Source organism: Dicentrarchus labrax, unplaced genomic scaffold (assembly GCF_905237075.1).
Source record: "Dicentrarchus labrax unplaced genomic scaffold, dlabrax2021, whole genome shotgun sequence".
NCBI lineage: Eukaryota > Metazoa > Chordata > Actinopteri > Moronidae > Dicentrarchus > Dicentrarchus labrax.
The window spans coordinates 13417688-13436396 of record NW_026136721.1 but is presented as its reverse complement, the minus strand read 5'-3'; the positions used below and the strand labels follow the sequence as shown (position 1 = coordinate 13436396).

General features: G+C 40.7%; 1 protein-coding gene across 1 annotated transcript; it reads left to right on the top strand.

Annotated features, from left to right (window-relative positions):
• Positions 1-57: 57 nt before the first annotated feature.
• Positions 58-16006, top strand: nomo (nodal modulator). The gene is made up of 31 exons (XM_051384011.1): positions 58-279; positions 906-995; positions 1088-1133; positions 1286-1386; positions 1742-1848; positions 1948-2020; positions 3222-3374; positions 3592-3729; positions 4200-4289; positions 4426-4531; positions 4655-4805; positions 4929-5106; positions 5444-5585; positions 5703-5834; positions 6487-6623; positions 6735-6822; positions 7015-7078; positions 7175-7270; positions 7390-7611; positions 8478-8560; positions 8790-8949; positions 10114-10240; positions 11023-11136; positions 11285-11412; positions 11551-11692; positions 11916-11999; positions 12729-12839; positions 12973-13074; positions 13258-13377; positions 13589-13681; positions 13983-16006. Exons 1-31 carry the CDS (start codon positions 124-126, stop codon positions 14112-14114), a joined length of 3666 nt encoding a protein of 1221 aa, XP_051239971.1. The 5' UTR covers positions 58-123; the 3' UTR covers positions 14115-16006.
• The last annotated feature ends 2703 nt before the right edge of the window (positions 16007-18709 follow it).

Below are 18709 nucleotides of genomic sequence, written 5' to 3'. Positions count from 1 at the left end.
TCCTCCCACCCAGCAGAGGTCGCTGCTCCCGACGCTTTGTCCGGTCGTTGACAGCAGCTCAGCTGGTACGGAACCGGAGGCAGCGTGCTGTTGCTCGGCTCAGAGAGAGAACATTCAGCCAAAATGTTGAGAATTACGATCCGGGCCGACATGGGAGCCATTTGGGTGTTATTCTGTATCACCTATTCCCAGTTCTTGACCGTATCGTCTGATGACATAGTGGTCGCATGCGGGGGATTTGTGAAATCCGACGTTGAAATCAATTATTCTCTGATCGAGGTGAGAGTGCAAACCCACCGGTTAGCTAGGTGGCTAACAGCTAGCTGGTTTATCGTAGTGAGCTAACGTTAGGTGAAAGGTTAAAGGCGGAGGTTCGGTTCAATGAAATTAAGACAACAGCAGTCTACTGTGACTCTAAACTGGTTTCCTGTTGCTTGCAAATATAATTTAGAGCTGTAACGGTAAATGTAGTTTGACGTAAAGTTAGCCATCTGCTAGTTTGCTAATTTTGGTGTTTTGTGTATGCAGCCAGGCTTGACTGAAAACCCATATGTTAACTTTATATCATCAACACCAGCGTTAATATATTAATATACTGTGTGAACAGTCATGTGTAACACAAATGAATGCACAAATGAAGCTGTCTGTTGACGTGGAAGACATCCGTCCTAATCCCTGTTCATTCACAGGCTCCATGGGATTAGCCATTTGGCTAATTGGTGAAATTAACTAAATCCCAGATCGACTGGTCTGGTAGTTGATGACAGCTGATAGAAATGACTCAACTAATTTACTATTGAACATAATATTAAACGCAACAAGAGACTGTACCTTTGTCATAACAGTTCAGGTTTAGTCATTTTAATATGTATTTTAATACTTATTCTGTCTTCTGTCATGCACAGATTAAACTCTACACCAAACAAGGTTCCCTGAAATATCAAACAGATTGTGCTCCTATCAATGGCTACTTCATGATCCCTCTCTATGACAAGGTATGAGATTCACTCCTTAGAGTACTTTTAACTCTTTTATTCCGATACAGATGTGATTGGTTGTAATCTACAGACCTGTCTCTTTTACACAGGGAGACTTTGTGTTGAAGATTGAACCTCCTCTTGGATGGAGCTTTGGTAAGATTGTGTAGTCTGCTACATGCTCACATATTATTGTCATTTATGCCAGCTGTTATCCAGGAAATGCAAAGACGGTCTCAGAGGTTGTTTGCATTTTCTACGTACATGCTTCTGTGTCTTTTCAACTCTTTTTTTAAAACTCTGATCAGAGCCAACCAGTGTTGACCTCCATGTGGATGGAGTGAGTGACATCTGTACAAAAGAAGAAGACATCAACTTTGTTTTCACTGGATTTTCAGTCTCAGGAACGGTGAGGATTGTTATGGATTTCCTACCTCATTAATGGAAAAAAAATGTTTGAAGACCCTAAAAGCTTATCTGCGCATAAAGGGGTCTGAAATTTTGACTGACATCAAACTTGGAGCTTTATGCATGGAGAAAAAGTGCTCAGATGTACAGAGTCAGGTTCAGTGTGTGTGTGTGTGTGTGTGTGTGTGTGTGTGTGTGTGTGTGTGTGTGTGTGTGTGTGTGTGTATATAATTTGCAGATCTTTTGCAGAACCCAAGACCAGATTTTTTTTTTTTTGCATTATCCAACCCTCTTTAGGCTCGTTCTTGGATCATTATAAGAATTAATTCATGTCATAAATAAATAATATTGTTCAGGTCCTGAGTAAAGGCCATCTTTTGGGTCCGGCTGGAGTAGAAGTCAAACTCAGCCGAGTGGGAACAGAAGAGAAACTCCAGAGTGTCATCACACAGCCTGGAGGAAAGTAAGTGACTCACACCTTTCTGCTTCACAGAGTTTTACGGTGTTTCTGCAGTAAACACATGTTGTAAATTGTTTTCCTTTTTTGACCTTCCTAACACAGGTATACCTTCTTAAAAGTCCTCCCTGGAAGTTATGACATCACAGCTTCCCATCCCTCCTGGACTCTGGAGCAGGTTGGTACCTTCACCTCAGTTTTCATGAAGCTGTATCAACAGCACAGACTAAGTAGAAACATAAGTGTAGCATGTGTGACATCGCCCATGCCTTTTTTATGCCGCTTTTAAAGGTCCAGTGTGTAACATTTAGTAAGATCTTTTGGTAGAAATGGAATATAATATTCATAGGTATGTTTTCATTAGTGTATAATCACCAGAAAATAAGAATTGTTTTTGTTACCTTAAAATGAGCCTTCCATGGAGTCCGCCATGTTGAACCATCACGTTTCTACTGTAGCCCAGACCGGACAAACCAAACACTGGCAGAAGATAGGGCCGTTGGCGTTGTTCGTGCGTTTTCCGACCACCATGGTTACTTATTCATGCAGAAGGGGAGAGTGAAGCGAGGAAGTTGCAATCTGCAGCTACACTGTTAGATGCCACTAAATCCTACACAATTGTCCGTTTAAGATCATTAAGATTTTTCTCCATTGGCCTCACTGCAATGACAGATTTTTGCAGTATTTATGAAAACGGCATCCTAAGACCCTTTTTCTCTGGTGGCAACATTTATACTCTGCTGACTGCTCCTTGAACAATAACAAATGACTTTGTAAGTCTTTATCATGGTCACATCTTTCTTTACTGTCTGTGATTCTCTTAAATGTTACTTACATTCTCTAACAGATAGTTAAGTTAGTTATTTGTTCATAAAATCTCATTAAGATCACAGTTTCATTTGCAAGAGAGACAAACCATACGTTTACACTTAATCACACACACACTGTTAAAAAATGAAAAATGTACATTAGCAGAAACCCATTAAGCTCAGAATATAAATAGAGCGCCTCATAATGATTATTTAAAAAGATGGATTAAGGCTTTTGGGGCAGAGTTGGGACAGATCAGCAGGTTTGTAACTAATGATTTCAAACAGCAGACAGATTAGACCTGTGTTTGACATCATTTTATTTTTTTATTAACACACTGTTGGGTACCACAGTATGGCAGCTCTCCATTCGAGTAGTGTCATTAAGAAGAATGCATTATCTCAGAGGTCTTTAATTCTGTCTCATCTACTTGCTAAGCTTGATAAGGTCTCCTGTAAGGTTAGCAGGTTTATAACTAATGATCTCGAGCAGTAATCACAGCTCCTGACAGGGCCATTATTCCCACCCTCACTGTAACTTACGTGGTGACCTTTGCCGTTTTCCTGTAGAGTACCACCTCAGTACACGTCTCCAATGCCAATGCCCCAGCCGCCGACCATCTGGTAGTTGGAGGCTACGATGTCTCGGGGGAGGTCCGCAGTGATGGAGAGCCCATGAAAGAGGTCACCTTCCTACTGTACTCAGCCACAGTCAAGACAGAGGTAAACCAAGATTATTTTAAGTTTTTAGAAACAGTGAGCAGTCAAACTAGATCATGATTTTATAGGGCTTGTCAGATCTATCCTGCATTATTTGATAAAAGTCAGTATATTATTCTGTAGCTTTAATTCTTGCAGTATTTCTGGAATATCATAGAAATCTGTATAGATTTTAACCACAAACATTACATCACTCCATTTTAATTTTTGTGTTTTTTAGGACGTTGGTGGCTGTAACACGTCCCCAGTGGAGGGGGCTGATTCTGGGGACAGCTCCCTGGTCTACTTGTGCAGCGCTCTATCCAGGGAAGATGGGACCTTCGTCTTCCCCGCACTGGCCAGCGGCGAGTACACTGTGGTAAGCTTCCTGTGAAAACCAAAAGAAGGCTGTCTCCAGTTGTAGTCCTTAAGACTTCAGTCCGGGTTGATTTGGTGACACTTGTGGTTACCATGGTGAAAGCAAGTACTGTGTAGTACTACAGCAAAAACAGCTTGAGCAGCTACTTTGTCAGAATAGCAACAGAAGAGTAACTTGTGTATCTGTTTGCAGTTTGCTGTCAAATACAGTGCTTTTTCTGTGACTTCTTCACAATAACACACAGAAGTTAACCTAACCCTAACCCAGCATGTGAATGACTCTACCACTACCACTAAAATCTTATATATGTGTATATGTTACTAACGTATTACTAAAGTAGACCTAAATGGTACCAATATTGGGGGTTGACTCTGTAGTGATTCTCAAATCTTTGATCTCTGTCACACTCTCACATGTAAATACTGTTATTTCTGTCTCTAAATCTGCGTTTGTGAAATCCTTCACTTCAGGTGCCTTTCTACAGGGGAGAGCGGATCACGTTTGACGTCGCTCCCTCCAGGATGAATTTCAAGGTGGAACACAACAGTTTGAAGCTACAGGTAAAGACTCAAATTAGATCTCAAATTTTCAGTATAATTGTTATAGTAATATGTGTCATTATCTTGCAAACAGAATACCTGTAATGCATAGTATCACATTTTGACACGTGGTGCTGTTTCTGTTGTTTGCCTGTAGCCCATCTTCCGTGTCATGGGCTTCTCTGTGACGGGCCGAGTTCTCAACAGTGCTGGTGGGGAGGGCGTCCCTGATGCCACAGTGTCCCTCAACAACCAGATCAAAGGTAACCATACTAGAAGACCTTTAAAACAAACATCCAAATAACTGTGGAATTTTCTGTGATCAGTGGTTCTCACTGTCTACAGATTGTCACACTGTAGCTTACTTTGCTGTTCTGTCCCCACAGTCGTCAGCAAGGAGGATGGTTCTTTCCGACTGGAGAACATGACGGCTGGTACCTACACCATCCGTGTCAACAAGGAGCTCATGTTCTTTGAGCCAATCACAGTGAAGATCGCCCCCAACACCCCGCAACTCCCTGACATCATCACTGCAGGGTGTGTCTGGCCTGTCCACATAGTGCTGGAGCTGCATACAGTTCATGAAGATATCAAATTCCCACATCATTTTTCCACATTGCTAACTAGTGTGATCTAAATTCTGATGTCTATCCCACACAGGTTCAGTGTGTGTGGCCAGATCTCCATCAGCCGCCTGCCTGAGGGCATGAAGCAGCAGGGCCGCTACAAGGTCACTCTGACACACCAGGACCAAGAAAAAACCCCCAGCAAGACCATAGACTCTGATCCTCAGGGAGCCTTCTGCTTTCAGACCAAACCTGGAGATTACAGTGTCCATGTAAGTCTAACATTCAGATTCACCCATTTGACTAGAATATCTCAGAACCAGAAGATTATTAGCCCACAGTGTCAGTCATTAATTATATGGAAAAGAAGCTTACCTTGAACTTATTTTCAGATTTAAAATATTTGTCTATTTAAACCATATTGTATAAGATAATACTGAGGAATCTTACCTTCATGAGAATTCAGAAACAGTCTAGAATACGTCAATACTATTATACTAGTGAGATGAATTGCCAGAGACATAAATTATTTTACTGTTTATATAGTAGCATGATTAAAAACGTGGCTTTTTCTACAAGATGACTTTGGTTGTATTTCCACGTGTCCAGGTGTCGCTCCCCGAGGCGGAGGTGAGAGCAGGCCTGGCTCTGCAGCCTCAGGCCCTGGAGGTCTCCCTTGTGGACCGGCCCCTCACAGACCTACTTTTCACCCAATTTATGGCTTCTGTCTATGGAAAAGTCTACTGTTTAGGTAATTTTCACTGAATTTTTTTTACAGATGCAGAGTGTCTGAAATGCGACTAAAACCCCATAAAAATATTACATCTTTGTTCATGTTTTCATTTTGTGTCCTCTGGTTGACCTCTAGCGTCCTGCGATGACCTCTCAGTAACCCTGCAACCAGTGAGTCGGCAGGGAGAGAGGAGGACGGTGGCTCTGTCTGGCAGCAGTGACATCCTCAGCTTCTCCTTTGACAATGTTTTACCTGGGAAATACAAAGGTCAGGACTCACCACCAGCAGCACTTTACATTCTTAATAATAGTAGAAATAATAATTGTGATGTTTATCTTTCATTCATTGATGATTGATTAGAGCTGTGGCTTCTGCACAAAGGCAAAGTCAGCATGCAAGTTTTGACTGGAAGACCTCAACCATTGTATATAAAATGATTCCCTCCATCTTATGTGCATTTCCATTCAGAAATCACACTAATTATTCTCTTAACGATTGTGGGGAAATCAATTAGTAATTACCAGCTTTCGATCATAATTGGTGTTCAGTAGCAGATTTCAGGAAGCACACATTATTCAGCCTGTGTTTCTGTGCCTTCTGGTGCTGCATCCATCTCACTCACTGTTCGATGCACACACATCTGTTTTGGGCGCCTGCAAGCTATCTGCACACACAGCATCTTTTGAGGCATGTTTACTCAGCTTATAGTGGTGCCAGGCCTGAGCGGTGGGATAAGTTTACTTTCTCAAGCGTTTGTTTAGAGATGAGATGATTATAAGATCTTTTTGTGGGAAAGCCCCGACTTTCCTCCTTGGCTGGTGTGACAGATTTAATCCTTTTCAACGAATATTTACATCTGTTTTTCTGTTACTTTTAGTCTATGTGTTCATTAGTTCTTCCCCATTTTTACACATGCCAGTGAGTATTTCTCACGAGGAGTGGTGCTGGAAACATAAGTCCGTGGAAGTGGAGGTTCTAGACTCTGATGTCTTGGGGGTGGAGTTCAGACAGATTGGCTACATCCTGCGCTGCTCCCTCTCGCATGCCATTACTTTGGTGAGTATTCAGTAACTGTCTACAGCAGCTGCGTCTGGTGTATGTTGTAACAGATGGTGGCACGTCCACAATTATTATTCTAATTCTAACTGAACACGTTTTTCTGTGTAGGAGTTCTTCCAAGATGGCAGCAAACCTGAGAACGTCGGCGTGTACAACCTCTCCAAGGGAGTTAACCGCTTCTGCCTCTCCAAGCCTGGTGAAGTTCATTCTCCTGACCTCTCATTAGCTAAACATAGTATGAATTAGCATAACTAGAAAAGAAAAATATCAGTGTACCAACTGTTCCCTTGTGCATAGTGCAGTATTTTGAGCCAAAAGGTCTGTGTCAGACTTGCCTAAATATAAAACTGGAGCAAAGTAATTAATCAACTTACAATGGCTTGTCCAGGTGTTTACAAAGTCACCCCTCGCTCCTGCCACCAGTTTGAACAGGACTTCTACACCTACGACACGTAAGTAATGAGGTGCTGTGTCCATTTATTTCTGCGTTATAAGAGTGTTCTGCCTCTAGTTCAACAGAGTGACTGTTGTTAACCTGTGTCAAACAGCTCAGCCCCCAGTATCCTGACCCTCACAGCAGTGCGGCATCACATGACCGGGCTCATCACCACCGACAAGATCTTAGACGTCACAGTTACTATTAAGTAAGACTCGGCGTGGCTATGCTCGTTCTCTTTGCTAATATAAGCTGCAAAAAACCTTCTGCATCTTAATTCCATTTTTTGTTTTTCGGGTTTGTTTGGTTTTTTTTCTCCTCGGTCAGATCATCTATTGAGAGCGAGCCGGCGCTGGTGCTAGGTCCCCTGCGGAGCCTGGAGGAGCAGAGGCAGGAGCAGCAGCTGCAAGAGATTCAACTGCGCCGTCAGGAACGAGAGCGGCGTGCTGCAGAAGAGGACGGAGGTGCCCGGGATGATAGCCCTCCTATCCAAGAGAAGGCTGATGAACTGACAGGCCCCTTCCACTATGAGTTCTCCTACTGGGCCAGGTCAGTTGCACTGCAGAGTCACAGCATTTGTTAGTTTATCACTCTTTGCTCTTTACAATATAAGAAATTAAGGATTGCAGTCTTGTGAAGACAATGTGCCTCTTGCACAAACAAGTGCTCAGTGTCTGGCAGTGTTGCAAAGTCAGATGAGCTGTTGGTTTTGGAAGCAGTTTTCCCCACTAAATTACTGTTTCAATTTGAAGAGAGTTTTCTTTTAATAATATCCACAATGCTTTGAAGCACAGGAACCTCCCAGACAATGTAGTAGGTTTATGTTATGGCCATTGTTTCAACTTTGTTTCTGGGTTCCATCAGTTTGACGCAGTGAATGGCTCTAAATACAACAGTGCCCATTAGGGGCGAATCTGTGGCAAATTCAAAATAGTTTGTCCTTGCCGTTGGGAACAGAACACTGCAGGGTAGTAGTCGGATTTATCAGTTTTCTAAAAGCACAATCTTCAACTTCAACTCGTCTTTAGCTGCACATGTAACAGAATATATACTTTGTATATATACTTTTTAAGTGGATGTTTCTTAATTAGTAAATCCACCTTGGACAGTTGTAGTAAACATACGTTAAAATGTTCTGTCTATAGGCTTGTAGCTCTTGACTTTTTATTGAAAAACTATTATTTTCTAACACAGTTGCTCATCTTTTGTAGTGATGGATTTAACCAGGAGAGTCTCCAGCTGTGAGTCACCAGAATTGTCTATAGAGAAAATGAACAGGACATTTCCCTCTAGAACAACTTTATTTTTAGTGTCTGGTTGACATCCACTAATAATAACCACACAGTCTAGGAGTCTTGCTTAGTCTTGCACATGTGTTGCTGCAGTGAGTTAATGTACACTGTATGACTGTACAGGGCTGGAGAGAAGATCACAGTCACACCTTCCTCCAAGGAACTGCTGTTCTACCCTCCAGAGGTCGAGGCCACTATCACCGGAGGTAAGTTCCTTCAGACACTTTGACCTAACAATCCCACTGTGTCTGTTTGTGTCCTTATTATAGCTGCTCTTTCATTCTTTATATGTAAATGGTCAATATTTATAAAGATATAGCCCCAACTTCCAACAGTAAGTCATTGGTTGCTAGGAGAAAGAGGAGAAAATTCACATCCTCTACATTCTGTAACATGCAGCATTAACACGCTGAAGTAATTACACTTTTTCGACAGAGTCGTGTCCAGGTCGGCTGGTGGACATTGCGGGGCGCGCAGGTCTCTTCCTGGAGGGCAAGGTATCACCAGAGCTACAGGGTGTGGAGATCTCCATCACTGAAAGAGGAGCTGCAACACCGCTCATTACTGTGGCCACTAATGAGATGGGAGCATACAGGTATGAGAGCCCAGCATTCATTCAATGGAGATAAGATTAAAGCACATAAAAACAAAAAAAAGTGTAAAAAGTGGTCGCTATGTGTGGGTCCTAGTTGAAAAAAGAGTTTTAAAAATCCCTTGGTGCTGGTCAGCCAAACGGACAATTAAATCATAATCTGTGCCTGAGAGACCCACCAGTTTGTGCAGTGTGTTTAAAAGGACTTCAGGCTCATGAAGTGCCACATCTGTGCTGTCAGTGGCAGAAAAACCATATTGAAATGTTTGACTTGCCCTGTGTGTTCAAGCCTGCTCGGTTGTTCTTTTCCCGTGGCCGTACAGATGTTGTTTTACATGCAGATGAGCTTGTAGGAAGTAGTTTTTAGCCACATGTGCGGTTATAACTCAAATGTGAACCCACAGATGTGTGTACATTTTTAGATTCAGTGTGACTTCCACTTCCCAAGCATAGAGCTATCGCTGATGTCCACCACAAATAAACATCTATATAACCACTTAGAAGGCATAGGAAAGAAGAAGCTACTTATTCATTATCAGACCAATCCAGTAGTCGTTGTCTGTACAGACATTAGCACATTGCAAACAGGAACCGCTAATTTGGTATGCTTTTAAGGGTGCCAAAATGTAAAGAAATATAGACTAAAGTGGTAGCCCACAGCACAACTAACTTAATCCATCCTTCCTGTTTACATCGAAAAGCATTATGGGAACTTGATATTAAAAGTAATAAATAAAAGTAATTAAGTAATAAAAAAGAATCATAATAGAAGTGACAAAATCTATTATACGCATTTTTTTTATGTTGCACTATAAATATTGTTCTGCCATTACCGTCTTCTGGAAGATCCTCAGCAGTTGCCTTTAGCCCTGAACAAAGATTGTTCATGGTAACATTATCAGACTAATGTATAGCATTGTGCTTTCTGGGTAGTATTTTTTTTTGTATCACTATTAGAGGTTTAGTAATTTTAAAGTTTTTGATTTCAGCTGGATGGAATTCTGTACTATTATCTATGTTTTCATCTTTGGATATTATCATATGTGTGTGTCATTTTGTTTTGTGTATGAGCTGCTATTGTAATCACATAAAACATTGTATAAAAATATGCATCCTGGAGACATCCTGGCAGTTTTAACCCCCTTTTTGCTGCTCTCTTTCCATCAGTGTGGGTCCACTCCACAGCGACCGGCAGTACAACATCAGCGCCAGTAAAGAAGGTTTTGTCCTGAGCCCTGTGGAGGGAACCCAGGGAGATTTCAAGGCGTTCGCTCTGGCTGGTGTCACCTTCAAGGTACATGTGACCAGACTCACTTGCATACATCACGGTTAGATCCCAGTAATCACCAGCCACTTTGACATCTGCTACTATTATTGTATGGTGCTATTGAGCCGACACTCCAGTGTTCTTTGTTCACACTGACTACTTTTACTGATGATGTGGTTTAAAGGGAATATGAAATGACATGATGAAATGTTGTTAGTTGTACTGTATGTTTTCACAAAATATCATTAAAAGAAGCGATCACTGATGATAGCTGATGATATCAGTTTTCTCCTTTGCTGTGTGCGTTGCCTTTGTTCTGCCTTTGTTAAAAAGGTCTGCAATTATCTACAGCAACTACGAGATCCTGGCACAAATGATCAGTGTTAGTTTCCCTTTCAGACTGTGTGATTAATTGCTTTTAAAATCTTTTGTACAGCATCAATACAGAGTTTTATGTCCTTTTTTTTTAATCATCCTTTTATAAATCCTCTCTGAAATAGAACATTAGAGACACTAAACTCACCTGTCAGCCTAATTATGACTCAGGGATTTCAAGTTTCTCTGCTAGTTTGCAGTCATTGCAATGGATAGGAAGTCCTCATCATTTCTTTTGAAAAGACTGAAGCAGTTTAATCTTTGACCTCCTGTTTTCCACAGCTATGACACAGTATTTCCAATGAGTCAAATTTCTACTATTCAAATTTGGACACACTCATGTAGTATAATATAAAGTGCTGAAATGATCAATTAATCTATTAATTACTTACATTTTATAACCTGTACTCCCTCTCTTTCCCTGTGTGCTGTAGATCAAATCAGAGGATGGTCACCCCCTGTCAGGTGTCCTCCTGTCTCTGAGTGGAGGACAGTTTCGCTCTAACCTGCTGACCCAGGACACTGGCCTGCTCACCTTTAATAACCTGGTAGGAATCCAGAAACTAGCTTTCACCATTGTAATGTTCTTCCTGTGTTGTAAGGTATCAGTCTGCTGTAAAGCTGATTGTAGGTATGCTACAGTGTCTTGTGTTATGCTCTTTTCATTTGATATAATAACTGCTTTTCTCCCCTCAGAGTCCTGGTCAGTACTACTTCAAGCCCATGATGAAGGAGTTCCGCTTTGAGCCGGCGTCTCAGATGATCACAGTGGAGGAGGGTCAAAACCTCAGCATCGATATAACTGGCATTAAGACTGCTTACAGGTATAAAAACGCACCTCCTACAGCGTGACAAGAACACAAATTCCTTCAACATAGCGCTCAAATTTTTATGTTGGTGGTCTAAAAATGAACATAACGTGAGTGTGATCCGTGTCATGGTCTTGTTACCGTCATCCTCAGCTGCTACGGGGCGGTGCAGTCTCTGAGCGGGGATGCAGAGAGGGATGTGGCTGTGGAGGCAGTGGGACAGGGAGAGTGTAGCCTCTACAGCGAGGACACCGTCACTGATGAGGAGGGTCGCTTCAGACTCAGGGGTCTGCTGGTGAGTGAAGTGTTAAAATCTGACAGGGGTCACTGTCCTATCTTAGACCACTAGAAGAAGTAGTGACCTTATAAAACACATTGTGTAAGCAGCATTGAAACTAACGGACTGTATGTTGTACACACACATATTGGATCACTCAAATGCTATACTCGTACTGTATTTTCTAAGCCTTTTAATTGTACACCTTGTACGTCTTAATGAATGTAATGTTTCCTTGCAGCCGGGTTGCAAATATCTAATTCAGCTGCGAGCGGAAGGCAACGACCACATAGAGAGGGCCTTACCACAACACAGAGCTATAGAGGTAAGAAGCAAACTTATTAAAGGTTCACAAAGCTGAATGATGTGTCATACAATCATTCAGGTTTTTGGAAATGTTCAGAAATTATACATGAATTTAATTAAGTTTTCTAAGAATTGAAATGTTAGAGGAATTATTTAAGTGTCACAAAAATACAGTCGGAGTCAGTTTTACTCTGTTCTAACCTCATTGTTTCAGCATGCAGATATAACATTAGAATTTATAGCTAACTAAAGTCTAAAGTCGCCAAAACACAGTGTAACAGATTGTAATACTTAGGTCAAGAATTAACTTCTACTAAAATGCCATTGATGATCCACCAGTCAGTCCAACAATAACATATTTTCAGTGTCATAGTGTTTTTTAATAGTTCCTTTATGCCTGGTACTGAAAACTAGATAGGAGGGTATGGAAAACTTTTGTAATTGAATTGTTAAAAGAACTGTGGGAACCCTGTGATTATGACTTATCAGCAGTCTTATCACATGGGTCCTTTCTATACGCAGAACAAAAGCAGCAATAATCCCATTGCAAGTTTAAACCTTTCTGTTCATAATTTTAGCTTGTCTGGAAAGTGCAGGCCCCTTAATCTCTCTGGCAAGGCAGGAAATTCCTTAATTCCACTTAATTCTCTGTTATTATCACACCGTGTGACTTGTACAAAGCTTTATCCATATTTTCTTTGAGAGTGCAAGGTTGTACCTGTACATTAAGCTTTGTGTTCCCTTTCAGGTGGGCAGCAATGACATCGACGGGGTCAATATCATCGCCTTCAGGCAAATAAATCAATTTGACCTCAGTGGAAACGTCCACACATCCCCTGAACATCTCCCAACACTATCGGTAGGACTTTTTGGCCTGCATTGTGGTTGTTGATATTGAACTTGTATACACATCTGTCATCACAAGTTTTACTACAGTTTTACTAAAAGTTTTTTTTTTTTTTTTTTTACTATTCTCCCCTTTCTTTATCCAGGTGAAGCTTTACAAGAGTGATAATCTGGACAACCCAATCAACAGTGTCTCTCTGGGACAGTCCCTCTTCTTCCACTTCCCTCCTCTGGACAGAGATGGAGAGGTATCTGCTTGTAATTCTGCTCTTAGGTCTACAATCACATAGTAAACCCTGAACTACTGAAAAATGCAGTCTGAAAATTAAATTTTCTAGACCACATTATACAGTGGCAATAAGTCTGTTTAATGTCGACACACCGTTGTTGGATCAAAAGTCACCTGGCTTTCTTCTGTCTTTCTGCTCCAGAGCTATGTGCTGATGCTGTACTCCACCTTGTCCCGCTCCCAGTATGACTTCACTCTGCCTCAGGTCACCTTCACCTCCAGCGGCTACCACAAGCACGTCACTCTCACCTTCAACCCCACCGTAAGATACAGATGGTTGTTTTTTACCCAAGGTTTAACCTGCAGAATATTTCAATGATTTCTGTGTGAGAATATCATTTCTTTTTTATTGCCAAGAACTACAAGATTCCTGACTTCCAGTGAGGCATATTGTAGCAGGTTTTGTATCAAAGCCATATTGATTGGGCTTGAGTTGTCTCATCTCAGGGTGTGTGTTTGTGTCTTTCCCACAGCGTAAAGTGCCTGACCAGGATATTGCCCAGGGCTCCTACATAGCTCTGCCCCTCACTCTGCTGCTCCTCTTAGCAGCATACAACCACGAGAAGGTACGTAACCACCTCCACCTGTTCCAGACAGCATCTTTAAAGAGCTTTTCTTGCTTGACTATTGAATTTCTGAATCTGTTCGGAATAAACCTCACTGGAATTTGGCCTTATCATGCCCAAGCCTGAAATATGGAATGACATCAAGAAGAATGTCCTACTTCCTGCAGTTTTCATGTTTTATAATCAGGATTTAACCATGTATTAATTCCTGTTAATCTCAGGGATTTTCTTAATATTTCAAGTGAGAAACTATTAATCCAAAAAGCATTTGTTTAATGCCTTTTGTGGACCTGTTTTGCAGGTAATCCCCCTCCTGTTACAGGTAGTGAATCGTATCCAGGGAGTGAGGAGCATGGCCCAAACCAGCGGGGAAAACGCTGCTCTGGATGAAGCCAAACGTCAGGCCAAGAGACAGAAGGCCAGACGTACATGAGGACACAATCACGGCTCACCTCACGCAACATCTTTGTGCACTAAATAGTACACTTGTAGCCATGGTTACAGCCTTAGACAAAGCTGCAGGTAGATGTTGGTTCACCAGATAAAGCTCTTAATGTTTGGAGTGGCTGTGGTTAACTGTGGGTGCCTGTAAACTGTTTAGCTCACTAAGATGTGATTTGGTCCCAAGTGAAGCCCGACATGAACCACTCAATGCGCATTACCACCACCTCATCAGCCAATCAGATTCACTGGACTGATAGCTGACATTTTACAGGTTGTTTTCTTCAGTTTGTTTTTTTTTCCCCAGAATACTCATTGTCTAAAAGCGTTGTCAATATTTGTGATAGAATATGAGCCATTTTTATACCTTTGTAATTTATGTAGGTCAACTCGAATCTATTGCGTGTGTTTTGAAAGCACCTGAATGCTTTTGATATCAGTCCTAACATTGTTTAGGACTATCAGTCACCGTGGATTAATCATGTCTCTCACCTACTAGCATTGGGGTCAGTTCAGACAAAAGGGAGGTTTCTTTAGAATATGGCTGGAGTTTGATAAGATCCAAACCTCCAGTTTTAACTTAAAGATATTTAAATGTATAGTTTCTTATGGATCAAATAAAAGTCAGTTGGATTTTGAGATTTTTAAATGATCATCAGAAATGTTTTCAGAGCTTGTGGTTGTATGTCACCCTTGTAAACCAGTGGTGAAAAAGTTTGTGTATATGTAGAGGCAAAGACTGAGAAAACATCTGAGTAAAGATCCAAAGCATTAAACTGTGTGTGAAACAAAAGAAGAGTAAATTAATAACCTGGTTTGTTTATTTAGACTGTGGGCACTCCAAACCCATTCCTAATATCCACATCATTTTAACAGGTCTGCAAATGATGATATACAACTAGCTTTGAATTAAAAAAAAAAACTTAATTTCACAATCTCAGAATCTTTTTGACCCTTATTTGACCCCATAGATTTGATAAAAACTGAACTGACTCCTGTAATACCATCAGATCCATTGTGTACCTGCTAACTATGATTGAGGGACTGCCAAAGACGCGGACAACGTAATAAATGTACCATTGTCAGCCATATCACTTAAATGCGAAACACCCATGAGTTACTGTAATGCACTCCACTTCTGGTGGTATTTTATAAGCCGTTAAGTGTGATGCAAGATTGACTTTATGTCAGTTTCTCCAATAGCTCAGGAAAGTGGCGGTCAATAGGATGATACAAATTTTGGTTTGAATACTGTGTGAAAATAATTTTTGGTTTTGGGGGGAGGTGTTCTGGGGTGGGTGGGGGCGTGGGGAGCTCTGTGGGGGATAACTGATAGTTGATTAATTTATTAACATATTTCTAATCAGATGTGAATAATAACCTAGTTTGTGTTCTGGTAAATGTCTTTCAGAAGTGTGCTTGTTTTTTGAATGATGTTCTGTCAGATGAAGTGTGTGACATGCTATTTTAAAGACAACGTTAAATTTAAGAAGACTCACATCCACAGAAGTGAAAATGAATGGGAATATGTACAAAGGGTCTGTCACAACCTTGAGTTAAACTTGAAAGATAAGGCAGAATTGTAATTTCATAATCTCATTGTCTTACCACCGGGCTGTGTAATGCACTGAAAACTATGGACCCCAATTATTTTTCTGTATTTAATTCGTCTGCTCTCAGTTGTGGCTGACTTTAACTGAAAGATGAGAAGGCCACTGATTATTTACTGAGTTGAAATATATTCCAATTAGTCAACATTTAGGGGGAGTTGATTAGTTTGGTTGGGGTGGGAGAGGGAGGATGAGGGAGGTGGGGTATAATTGTCATTTGGTCTGAATCTGTTAATTTTTTTGAGATAATGAATAAAGTTTGACTGGAAGGAAAGGAACTTGACTGTTATATTGGTTTGCCTCTAGGGGGCAGTGTAACTTTAGGTATGGATTCTTTCATAAAGATGGCAAAAAATCTCATTCCTAAAGTGTTAAGGTAAAGATCCCGTAAATTATATTAGTTGTTGACTTATCTTATTGTCCCCTCTCTTCTAACAGCAGCATACGGTATAAAACGCTTTAGGGCACATGAGTGCAGAGGACAAGCTGGTTAAAAGCTTAAAATGCTCTAATAGCTGAGCTCTCTATGAAAGGCCACTTTACTGAGTTTCAACCTAAATGTTACTGTAAATGCATGAACCATTTTTATCCCTCTGCACCTCTCTTTGCTCTCCACTACATAATGTAAAATGTATCACACAGCAAAGATCTTAATGAACTACAGTAGGGCCAACTCCGAGGGAGGCTGCGAGGGAAGAGGACTTCCAAAAATCTTCTTCGGCTTTGTTAAAGTCAGTGGTGCTAGAAGATTTAATTGGATAAAAACCAGAGCTTTCTGGTCAAAAACAACTTCTGTGACTCAACATTAGGATTTGTGTTGTTTTATTAAACCAATCAGTGGCTTTAGTCTGTGCGGTTTGAAAGTGTTCATTGAAAAAAAAAAAAAAAAAAACAATTTCAATTGCCTGATCATCTTCCATTGTCTGCTAATAATAGGCTAGACACATGATTTATCAACAGTATAATCACAGGAAATTACAGCGCAGCTTGTGAAGTCTGGTGAAATCTGGTGGTCGTGTGTTAGTGCGAGCTGGAATGTAGCTGGGTGGTGTCAGGAGGTGGGTTAGGTGGGAGGCAGCTCACAGCATTTGCTCTAAATAGTTTTGTATTAACAGTTCTTGAACTTAAAATTAAGCAGAGAAATGTGTTGGGTGTCTTTGATACATTTTGACATATCATGGCAGTAAAAGCACTTGAATGGGAGGGGACTTTGTTGATGCTAGTAATTACACCTGTCTTTTCCTGCTATAACATGTCAAAATGTATGCTGTGAAAAAGCTATATTTTTCACCACGACGAGCAAAAAGACTCACTCAGAAACTGATACACCATTAGATTTTCAAGTCGTTGCTGCTAGTGTGTTAGCAAATACTTACCTACTATCCAGACAGAGAGCAACTTGAGCTTCCCACTGGAGTTTCTGTCATCCTGGGGTTTGTAAATCAAATATTCACTGGCATTTTAGTTTGGAAGTCTAACTCATGAGAAACATTTCTGGGTGATTTAAAGGTTCTATATGAGATTTAAAACCAATCAATAAATGTATATTATATAATATAATGGAGTACTGTCCTGAGGTCATACTACCTTGTTGTTATCGCAGCCTCTCTGTGCTTTGTTTACAGATCTGGGCTGGCTACGCATGCATGTGAGTGCCTGTATGTACAACTGAGTGGAGCGACTGAAAACTGCTCTTTTCTCATCTAAGTTGATGAATTAAGGATTTATTTTGACCAAACCAGAGTTTGAAGGAAATACTAAGACAGTTTTGGTGATGTTTATTTTGTTTCTGTCCTCTTTAAATGAAGGTAAGATGTTACAATGATATGCAAGGTAAAATTACCATTTTTTTCTATGCAGTCTGGTGGAGAGCGATAGCAATATTATGTTTTTTTCTGGTTAGACAGTAAGATTTATCTCTGTAGGGATCCTTTCCATAATGTTGTCAGACACTTAGAATAACAATCTGAGCCTGTCAGTGGCAAAAAAAAAAAGCACTTTAATGGGTGCATTTGTCCCCAAGCATTAGCTTATGTTGTTGCTGCCATTGTAGCCTGTCTCGCAAATATTTTCATATCCAACTGTGAATTAAGGGTTTATTTTGACCAAACCAGCCCTGGTTGCAAAGTCTAACAAAGACACCTAGTAGAATGTGAATTTTGTACATGGTTCACCATCCAGTCATTTAATTCCACTCTGGTGAGTTAGCGTAGACTCATCTTGTCTCAACCTATGATGTTGGAGCAGAGAGCGAGTTTACATACTAGCTCCAACAACCAGAACAATGGGGTAAAAATGCCATAAAGCTGTTAACTCTCAGTGAGATTGGCAATAGGAGCCACCTGTTTACAGCACATGGACACTTTTGACTGAATGCTAATGTTGAAACAGGGTTGTGCAAGTATGGTTTCTAGATCTGCCCAAGAAGTCACTGCCCCTCTGCAGTATATTTTACTATAATATTAAGTGTATTGGGCTAATTGCTGCAGTGCTCATGGCCCCTATCTTTGCTAGCCTCTGTTCCACAGGCTCCTACTCCTGGGGGTTTCTGTCCATATTCTAAGCTACGGGTACACTGGAAAGTAAAATATGAATACTTGGCTTTTTAACAAAGAAAAAAAAGAACCTATTTTGTTGGCTTTTAACAGCACTGAATGTTTGACAATGGCGAATACTCAAGGGGTGTGTAGACATTGTTTACTGCCGGTGAACACTCTTATGCACGAGGGCCAGCTAATCTTCATTCTGTTATGTTAAAGAAATAATTCATGACGACAATGTGAAATATAGTTACACAACAAGAAGCTGATATCATGTTCACATTCAGCTTACAGCCTATACAAACTATTTAATACAGCATCTCTTATTTGGAACTTCCTCTTATCAGTTTCCATATACAGAGCTAAAGCACAACGCTTGTGGGTGTGTTAGTGTGTGTGTGTGTGTGTGTGTGTGTGTGTAGTAACCACTTGAAAGA

Excerpts from the sequence above, each read along its gene's own strand:
- nomo (XM_051384011.1), top strand. The coding sequence starts at position 124 with ATGTTGAGAATTACGATCCGGGCCGACATGGGAGCCATTTGGGTGTTA. Across the intron at positions 4,806-4,928 it reads CCTGACATCATCACTGCAGG|GTTCAGTGTGTGTGGCCAGA; the intron begins GTGTGTCTGGCC and ends TATCCCACACAG. Across the intron at positions 7,271-7,389 it reads GACGTCACAGTTACTATTAA|ATCATCTATTGAGAGCGAGC; the intron begins GTAAGACTCGGC and ends CTCCTCGGTCAG.